General features: G+C 32.2%; 1 protein-coding gene across 1 annotated transcript; it reads left to right on the forward strand.

Moving 5' to 3' along the window:
* Window positions 1–1,853: 1,853 nt before the first annotated feature.
* On the forward strand, window positions 1,854–9,155 carry LOC132039621 (bHLH transcription factor RHL1-like). The gene is made up of 9 exons (XM_059430119.1): window positions 1,854–2,097; window positions 2,192–2,576; window positions 2,890–3,009; window positions 3,566–3,658; window positions 4,111–4,272; window positions 4,399–4,464; window positions 6,283–6,348; window positions 6,564–6,632; window positions 8,249–9,155. The coding sequence occupies exons 2-9, from the start codon at window positions 2,214–2,216 to the stop codon at window positions 8,585–8,587; spliced, it is 1,278 nt and encodes a 425-aa protein (XP_059286102.1). The 5' UTR covers window positions 1,854–2,097; window positions 2,192–2,213; the 3' UTR covers window positions 8,588–9,155.
* The last annotated feature ends 1,136 nt before the right edge of the window (window positions 9,156–10,291 follow it).

The raw sequence follows: 10,291 nt of genomic DNA on the forward strand, positions 1-10,291 counted from the left end.
ATTATTTAGCTCATAATTTTTTGGGCGGGTCATTTTTTTACTAAGCCTGCTTTAATCCTTTCAAATTCAGTCCAATCGACCCATTTGACACTGTTACCTACCATAATAGACCCTCCCATTTGGATTAAGGCTGCCCTTCTCACTACACCCACTCCAAGCACATAAAATGCATAATCCAATTATCTCACTTATAATTGATCTTATGTACATGAACTACCGTATAATCCGCTGTGCCTATAAAATAAAATTAAAAAATGGCAATAACTCATTTTTTCAATAACTTTTACATAGTTAATTTATTTATGTTTCTTGTATTTATTTTGAAGTAACTCTAAGACGTAATTGTCTTTTACAGAACTAAAGATAGTTAAAACGGGAGAAATAACTAATTTGGCGAAAGTGTAGGAAAAAATAATTTGGCCAAAAAGAGTATGGTTAAAAAAACGTGTGACGTTTAGGTGGGGTTAAAAAAGGTTAATTTTTTCTTTGATGAAACTGGCCGACCAAATTTATCCTGATTTTACAGTGACTTGAAAATCAATTCCTCTCCAAATTTACCCTTTTATACCGTAGTCCTTATATACGTCTGAAAATATTTTTAAAATGATAACTTCACTTTTTTAAAAAGTAACTCTAATTGTTGGATATAATAAATTGGAGCTAAATTATAAATTAGTAAAAACTTACTGTAACTAGCATGTGGCGATAATCTGATTCATTGCAAGTACGTTTTAAAATAGCTCCAATTTGTTGAAACTACCTTAGTGTGAAATAGAAACGAATGACAATTAACAATTATAATTTGAACTTGTGATACTGCAATTTGATAGTAGTAATTTCTTAATAACATAGTTATCAATTTGTCGCTTGAGGTGATGAAATGATGCGTGGTAAGGGAATATGATTTCATAGACGAAGTGCAGAAGTTTGTGCTTCAAATAAGTGTTCTTCAAATAATGACGTGCAAAGTAATCTCAATGAAAAATAGTTAATGCTTTGAAATTAAATTTTGAGGAACTTGATACTAGTGACATAATTTATAAAATATTGAGCCTGTTTGGACAGGCTTATTTTAAGCAAAAATAAGTTGGGGTAACCCAACTTTTTTTTTTTTTTTTATAAATGTTCGCTTTTTTAGATAAATGCCCAACTTACTAATTATTTTTTTTGGTATTTTATTTTAAGACAAAATAACTTTGTCGCTTACCAAACACTCAAAAAAAAAACTTTATAAGAACTTATAAGCCAATCCAAACGGGCTCATTGATAGTTAGTTCAAATGAAATTGAATCATTATAATACTAAATATATATTTGTTGAAGAAGTACCATTCCGATGGTTCATATGTGCTTAATTGGGATTCAGTGTTACTTGATCAAAATCAGGCATTTGAGGAGTAGTCGGTAGCAATTTTGAATAGGCAGATTCATAAGTTGAGATCAAAAGAAATAGATTCGGTGAAACTTCAATGGAGGCATCGTCAGGTAGAGGAGGCTATTTGGGAGACCGAATCGAACATGCAGAGTAGATACCCTCATCCTTTGGACCGTTCGGGTACCTTTTTTTTTTTTAATCGTTCGAGAACGAATGTTTGTTTAAGTGTAGATAATGTAACAAACCGCCAGGTCGTTTGTCTCGAGTTTTTTTGTCTCTTTTTCTCAAAATGACCCTTCCCAGATCAGTGTTTTTGACTTGCGAGGATGGGTGACACGGTTTTTTTCATAAACCAACACTAATAACCAAATCAAACCACTTTATACAAGTTGAGTTTTTTTCTTTAAATATTTTCTTTCATCCTAATTAAAGTAGTAGGCAAAAAAAAAAAATATGTAGTAGGAGAAATAAAAAGGCAAGGGGGAAAGGGGGTGGAGTTGGAGATCAACACATATAAACGAGACCTATATAAACAACATTCCAAAACCATAACCTCTGAATTCATTCATTTTTCTTCAATCTTTCTCTCTTCTCCTTATTAGAATCATCTCTTTCTAAAACTGAACCAAACTTCCACACAAAAGCTACTCAAAGAAAACAAAATAACGGAAAAAGTAGTTCTCTTTTTCCCTTTCTGTCTTCAAATCACTGCAAAAATCTCAGGTATACACAACTGAAAAAAAAAAAAAACTCTTACAAAGTTTCATTTAATTTTGTGTTTTATATGATTTTAATGAAACCATTTTGTTTTGCAGAGGACAAAAAAAAAAAAAAAAAAAATGCAAGCCATGAATTCACTTCTAAGTCAACAACAACAACAGTCACTTCAAGACGTCATCTTCGATCCGACGTCGTCTAATGATGATTTCCTGGAACAAATTCTCTCTTCAGTTCCTTCTTCTTCTCCTTGGTCATGGGACCACCACAACAACCTCTCTTCCCCGCCGCCGCCGCCGCCGCAGCCGCAGCCGCAGCATAACCCTAGCTCCGTCGATGATCAACAACCATCACTTCAGCCGCCGTTTCATTACGACGAACAGGCTTCTTCTTTACTTGCTTCTAAGCTACGTCAACACCAGATCAGTGGTGGCGCTGCAGCTACTGCTAAAGCACTTTTGCTACAGCAGCAACTTTTTCTTTCTAGAACACTCGCCGGAAATAATGGCGACCGAAACGACGGCGTTGCAAATCCGGTGAGTTTTCAGTTTTTTTTTTCCCGTCATAAATTCAATCATATTTATGACTAGCTTTAAGTTTTACTTCCTCTGTCTCAATTTATGTGATATTTTATTTTTCTAAAGTTAATTTATATATTTGAAAACTATACGAAATGTGCTATAAGTTATAACTTCGCTGATGTCAATTTGGCGAAAAAATACATCAATTTATATAATTTTTTTCATCATATTAACGTGAGAAGAATTGTAACAGCAGCAGCAGCAGCTTTTGCTTTCGAGAACACTCGCCGGAAATGGACTTAGGTCTAATGGAACCGGCTCTGGTGATAATGGACTGCTTTCTCTGCCTTTAAGTCTCGGTAATAATGGTGAACAAAACGACGGCGTTGCTAATCCGGTGAGTTTCAGTTTTTTTTACTCCCGTCATAAATTCAATCATATTTATGAATAGTTTTAACTTTTACTGTAAAAATTATCCTAATTATTACTCCTCTCTGATACTTTTTTTCGGTTACTAAGATAATTCGGTTACTGAATAAACCAGCTAAATTTTTCGCATATTAATTTGATGAAAGAATATATCTTAAAATATTATCAAAGTTCATGAAACTTGAATCCAAAAAAGTAAAAAATATCACATAAATTGAGATAAAGGAAGTAGTTGTTACTCTCTTTCACTGTCTCAATTTATGTGAGAATTTTCGCTTATCGAGATTTAAACTGTATGAATTTTGACATCAATTTATATAGTTTTCTCATCATTTTTTTTTTTAAATCATATTAACATGAGATGTTTGCTAACTTATAATAGTATTTTTCATATATATAATTTTTAAATATCTAAATTTTAATTTTAACATGTTGAATTGATCTACTTTAATATAGCTTCAGATTGAGGAAGGTACACTTTTTCTGCAATTATTAACGATTAATTATTATGTCATTAAATACAGGGTAATGACAGTTCCGTTCAAGCTCTTTTCAATGGATTTACTGGATCTCTTGGTCAAACGTCCAATCAAACTCAACACTTTCATCATCCTCAGGTCCGTTACACATTTTACATGCCATAAAATGTATTGTAAAGTTGACACGATTTATCATTTGAACACTCTTAAGTTCAGCTGTCAAAACAAAAAATCGTGTCAATTTTAGGTGTCTCTGTGTGCGTTCAACCTATATACAAACTCGTATTTGAGTGATACTTCCTCTGTCCCAATCTATGTAGCATTTTCCGAATTTTCAGAATCCAGTGAGTTTTTCTTTGATTGTAATTTTTTTTCATGTCTTTCAAATATTTTGAGTTGTTAATTCTTGTAATTTATCGTATTTTTTTACGTAATTTTTAAATATATAGATTTTATATTAAAAAAATAAATAAAGTTTCTATAGTTCACCATCAAAATTTAGAAATATCGAAATTTCAACTGTGCCATATAAATCAGGAGTAAACTATTTAACGATAATTCATACGTACAATTTTTTTAAAAAATTATAGGGCGCATCGATGCAATCACAGAGTTTTGGAGCTCCGGCGGTGGCGGCAGCGGCAGCGTCGAGTGGTTCAGCTGGCGGCGGTACAGCGGCGGCGCAGCCAAAGCAACAAAGAGTTAGAGCTCGTAGAGGACAAGCTACTGATCCACACAGTATTGCTGAAAGAGTATGTTAAATTACAGTTTTACCCCTTTCTGTTTTTGGAATTGAGTTACAGTTTTTTGCTGATGTTCCGTATTTTATGGGTTTCTGTTTTGTTTTTCTGTTGCAATATGAAAATGATGGTGGGCAGTTACGTAGAGAGAGAATTGCTGAGAGAATGAAGGCTTTGCAGGAACTTGTACCCAATGCCAATAAGGTAAATTTTTACACCATTTCCAGTAAATTAAAATTAGGGATAGTAACTTTTTATTGATCCCTAAGTTGTTAGTAAATTGTGCTTTAAGTCTTTGTGATAAATGACTTAGCATATTTGACCTTTATTTAATTAGTGTATGTGTTTTTATGTTACTCCCTCCGATTTGTAATAAGTGTCCACTTAGCCTATTTATTTTTTGTTCAAAATAAGTGTCCACTTACATAATCAAGAAAGAATTAATTATTTTCTTTCAAATTTACCCATATTTAGATGAGTGAGTTTTTATGTGATCAAGAAATTATATTAATTAAGTAGTATTTAATTAAGACGGTTTAGTCAAAATACCTTCTTCTTTTCTGGGTGTCATTCTTAAGGAGTGTGCAAAAGGCTGGGTAAACACTTATTTTGCACTGGAAGGAGTATATTAAACTATTTATAAAACTATATAACCGTCAAATTAATATGAAGTAACAATTCAAAAAATAACATAATATATGAGTAATGAAGTGATGAAACGGTTAATAATTATACTAAATTTGTGAATATTCACAAGTAAAATGATCAAAAGTGCACAATTAAATTAATTAGATGTTTGCTATGCTTAGTCAGATATCATAAGGACTAAAATCAAAATTTACAACAATAGAGGGACTGATAGTGCTATTAAGCCTTAAAATTAATTATTATAATTATTAATTTTTAATCATTAATTATCTGATCTTTACTTTGATTAAATTATCATTAGTTCCATTAATTGGAAAATTAATCATATTATATATTGTAACTGCTCTGGGTCTTAACTCTACTTAATTTGTCGTCCCATGTGATTAATGGATATCATAATCTTCACCTGGACACGTGTCGAGAGAATAGGGCGAGTAGATGGTTTTGTAGACTTCAGAGTGTGAGAAGAATATTAGGAGTTAAATTAAATGTGTATTTTTTTCCGTGCGTACTTGAAAATGAAACTGAAAAAGAGATTCTCACGGGGATCGTAATCCTGCTGATAGTTACCGCATTTAAATCTAATTTCAACATTTGTGTAACGTGTATTCATATTACTATAGCACAAATTATTCTTTAAGCTTAAATAATTTTGTACTAATATCGATAAAATTTATTCACATTCGGTGTTTATATCAAATTATACGATTTACTATGGTTAAATAAGAAATTAAGGTTAAAATATGTATCTAATTAATGATACTTTAGCAAAAAGAATGTAAGTTAAGCCTCTGTAATAATAGTCTTAGTCATAATAATATTGGTTCAAACTATGCAAGTCGAACGTTGTTTTCGGGGGCTCGTCCATTCACTATATGTCTGTAATTTCATACATAAAGAGGAAGATACATTTGTATCTTAAACGTTTCATTTAATTAACATTTTACAATTTCGGTCTACAAAAAACACAAAACTTGACATGGAAGATAGTATGATCATCAAGATTGTGATGGAGTGGTAAGTAAAACTCCTTCATCTTTAATTAGAAGTTTTGAATACGTGCCTTGTAAATTAAATCGTTTTTGGTAGGGAGCTAGCGTTTTACCTTCAAAATAAGACCTTCGACACGAATTTTAAAGTAGTCGGCCCCAAAGGAAATACCGAAAACTAGGAAAAAGTATTGTTCTTTACTTATAGTGTTTTGTCATTAGAAATATCTTGTGTTTTAAATTAATTTATACAAAGAAACTTAATGTGAAATTGCGAATTGTCTGACTTAACTGATTATTCTAAGTGAAAGATATGAAGTGAATGGTGTGTTAAATTAATGGGATACTAACGTGATAGTGTTTGTTGGGTTTTATGGAATGACAGACAGACAAGGCTTCAATGCTGGATGAGATCATAGACTATGTCAAATTCCTCCAGCTCCAAGTCAAAGTACTGCTCTCTCTTTTTCCTTTTCTTTAATTCTTTATTAGAGATTTTTATATTGTGAAAAAGGATGCTTCCTTGTTGACAATTTGGATGGGAAATAATGTTTTAAAATTAGTTGGTGAATATGGTTTTTTTTTTTATTATAAAGAATTATACTTTGGGTCAATATCATGGTGTTAGTGTTTCATATTTTTGCTTTTTCTTTTGTGTGAACTTAGGTTCTGAGTATGAGTAGATTGGGTGGTGCTGCAGCTGTTGCTCCCCTAGTGGCTGATATGTCCTCTGAGGTACACTATCTTAACCCTTCTTGTATTTTCACTGTTTTCACATGTAATCATTGTTTTGAGATAATAGAACTGAACATTGGTATCCTTAAATAGTTTGATCAAGCCTCTAGAAAGTTACCATAAGTGCTTATTCTAGAGAGTTAAACTATTTGCTCTAAGTTTTTAAGATTAGTAATACTTTTGAATAGTAGCAGAAGCCGAAGAAAATAATTTTTTTCTAAAAACACTTTTAGGATTCTTGTCAAACGCAAATTGCTCCTCTAATATTAGAAAAAGTATTTGTCAAATTGATTAATCAAATCCAAACTACTATTTCCAAAAATATTTTCTTGAAAAACACTTTTTCAAATAAGCAGAATTTGAAAGCTTGATCAAACCGAATAGTAGTCCATGATCACTTTAGTTAATATGAATTAAAACTTCTTTGATCATCATCTCAATATTTGATCTAAGATAAAATGTTCATAAACTCATCATGAAAATTATAGAGAAGGTGAAAAAGCAAATGAAAAAAAAAGCTGTCAAAGAGAATCATCTTTTTTTTTTTTAAAACAATAGCCAATGCTTGTGCTGGATTACTAAACCTATTGGTCTTTCCATTTAAAGGAAAAACAACAGGAAATGAAAAAGGGCATAGTGTACTACTTGTAAAAAGCATGGGTACAATTTTGAAAAGACAACAACCCCCCCCGCAAAACGTCTACCCCCTAACCCCGCACCCCCGCCCCCCACCCCTTCCAAAGAACCAAAAAACCATACCCCATCCTCCCTTGTTCTCCTTTATAAGATGTCTCTCTCAAAATTCTCTGTCAGCATAATGCGACAAAAACATAAAGTATCACGCGTGCCTACATATGTTCCCCCTTCCATAGCCCTTTTCCCCATCCTAGCCAAACACCTTTCCACTTTTCTTTCTCAATATTTAGTAATAAAAAGTAAATTTTATTTGCAGTATTTATACAATACAAGTAATAGAAAAGTATACATCTTAATAATATATTTGTCAATTACATCATGATTAAGTGGTGATATATATTTTCTCTTTAACTTTAATTGTTAGATTTGATATAAATATCAAGTACGGATAATTATTTGCATCCCTATTTCATTTTATACAATACTTTTTTTTTTATTTCTTTAGTTTTGTAAAATCCGTTTGAAAACTTCAATTTCAAATGAAAAGCTTTTATGTTCACACAATGGGGGATCTTGGGGGTTCGAATCCACCTGCATTGGAGGGGGTTTACCTTGTGCGCACTCAAAAAATAGGAGCTGCGGGTTCACTTGTCATAAAAAAAAGATCACATATTTCAAAAAATGTTTGACTATACGAATATTATGACATGTTTAAAACTATAAACTTTAAAAGTATTTTCTGTAGTCATATGAAGTTGGAAAGAAAGAAACATGGAGGTAATATATAACACAACATTAGAGTATTATTTTGTGTAACCATTCGTATAATTTACCCTATAGTAGCACCAAGTTTTGTCTGCTGAGAGAATTAATCCACAACTATTACTATTTGAATTGTTTTTTAACCGACCTGCTTATCTTAATACTAATATTTGCACTGGCAACTATGGAAGTTAAACTCATGTTATTGCCTTATACAGGGAAGAGGTAACGGAACGGCATCCTCATCTAACAACGACACTATGACGGTAACGGAGCACCAGGTAGCTAAACTGATGGAAGAAGATATGGGATCAGCCATGCAGTATCTCCAAGGAAAAGGCTTATGTCTCATGCCTATATCCTTAGCTACAGCTATCTCAACTGCCACGTGTCACTCCAGGAACCCCATGATCCCTAATGGCAGCAACCGAGGTGGTGGCGAGGCTGGTGGCCCAACCTCTCCTAACATGTCGGCTTTGACTGTCCAGTCAAACACGATCGCTAACGGCGGAATTGATCCCTCCGTTAAAGACGCTACTTCTGTTTCTGAAGCTTAAGCTAGCGTTTGGTCATAGATTTTGTGAAATCTGAAAAAAAAAAAGTTTTTGATGTTGCGTTGAAAAATAGTTTTTGAAAGTTATGTTTGGAGATACATTTTATCTGGAAAAAAAGTTAAAGTTTTGAAAAATCATTTTTGGAACTTGAAATTTTTTCTTTAAAATGTTTTCTAAAACTTGGACAAAAAAAACTTTCAAAATCTATGGCCAAACAGGAGCTAAGAGTTTCATTGGAGTTCTTTTAACGGCGTTGACTGTTTCACTGACCCGTTATCTACGGAGAAGAAAATGTGAAAATAGTGCTGATGGTTTCTCTTTTTATCAGCCGTCAAGTCTACCAAAATAAGGGTCTTTAGTCTTTATCTTTTTTTTATTTTTTTTTTATTTTTATCATGTAAAAAAAGAGAGAAAAAAGAAAGAAGAGAGAACCAAGAATGACATCGTATTTAGGTAGACTTGGCTTAAGTAAGCTTAGCTTAAGCTAACAACAGGAATGCCAATGCTCAGTGGCAACTAAGGACTCATGTTTCTTTTATATTTTCTTCTTTATGATGATCTTTTTTATTTATATTCTTTTGTTTTTTCTGTTTTACTTAATTTAGTATATCTACTTGGAAGGGTTATATTAATTATATATATGTAATGATGAGTTGTGATGAGGGTATTATGATATAGTAGATGATTATGAATGATTAAATGACCCAAACCATGAAAAAAGATGAATAAATTTACGGAATTCAAGCACTGGAAAAATTGGGTTTTGATTCTTTCTCATTTCATGGAAAAGGTTTGACAGCTTTGAGGTTTTGCTTTATCCTTTTCTTCTTTTATGTTCTGATTGATCTCATTATTTTAGTATCACTCTGTCTTTAGTACTTTTTGGGGAATTCGATTGCTTTGCTTTGTGGTATTCTATTGAATAATTTACCATCATTTCGGTTAATATGTATTTTGTATAATAATTCCAATAAATAATAGGCCCTCCTTTGACTTTAGAAAAAGAATTAGTTCCACTTTAAAGAGGTCTTCTTTTGCTTTTATAGGAAGAGAAGAAAGATAGAATAGTTAAGTTTATTGTATCAAAGGCATTGAAAAAGATTGGACTTTTTGGAACTTCTTGATGTTTTTCTTTTGGAAGAAAGAAGTCAAGGAACTTTTGCTTTCTTATCAGACAAAAGAAGGAAAAATTTAGACGAGCGAAAATTGACAGAAAGAAAATATTAGCACTAATCTTTTACCCCCCCAAAAAAAGGTTAGAGTGCGATCGATAAAATTTCTTCATCCTTACGTAAAGGTTTTGGATTGAGCCTTAAACGATTTTTTTTTTTTTGATAGAAAGACAAACCACAACAACATATCGTCAAATTCAACAAGTGAAAAGATGGTGTGAAAGACATTGTAGCAGATCCACCATTTAGGATGAGGGTGGCATGGCACCCCCTAGATTAATAAAAAAAAAATTATATACTTTGTTGTAATTTGCTAAAATTAAGTTAAATATTTGATCCTGCCACCCAATGTAGAATTAGACAAAGGTGTCGTGTCACTTACCAAGACACAAGTTTGAATCTATCTTTAACATTTTCCGACTCCCGTTTTTCTTTGTGCTTTTTACCTCCTTTGTACCAGTAATTCCCTTTTCGGCTCTCCCAACTTTTTATTTATCTTTTTTTATTATTTATGTGCTTTCCTCTTTTCTATTAT

The sequence above is a fragment of the Lycium ferocissimum genome, chromosome 12 (genome assembly GCF_029784015.1).
Source record: "Lycium ferocissimum isolate CSIRO_LF1 chromosome 12, AGI_CSIRO_Lferr_CH_V1, whole genome shotgun sequence".
Classification (NCBI taxonomy): domain Eukaryota; kingdom Viridiplantae; phylum Streptophyta; class Magnoliopsida; order Solanales; family Solanaceae; genus Lycium; species Lycium ferocissimum.

Bases quoted from the DNA above. Each gene is read 5' to 3' on its own strand.
- LOC132039621 (XM_059430119.1), top strand. From the start codon at position 2,214: ATGCAAGCCATGAATTCACTTCTAAGTCAACAACAACAACAGTCACTT. The intron at 3,010-3,565 runs GTGAGTTTCAGT...CATTAAATACAG, and splicing joins ACGACGGCGTTGCTAATCCG to GGTAATGACAGTTCCGTTCA. The intron at 3,659-4,110 runs GTCCGTTACACA...AAAAAATTATAG, and splicing joins AACACTTTCATCATCCTCAG to GGCGCATCGATGCAATCACA.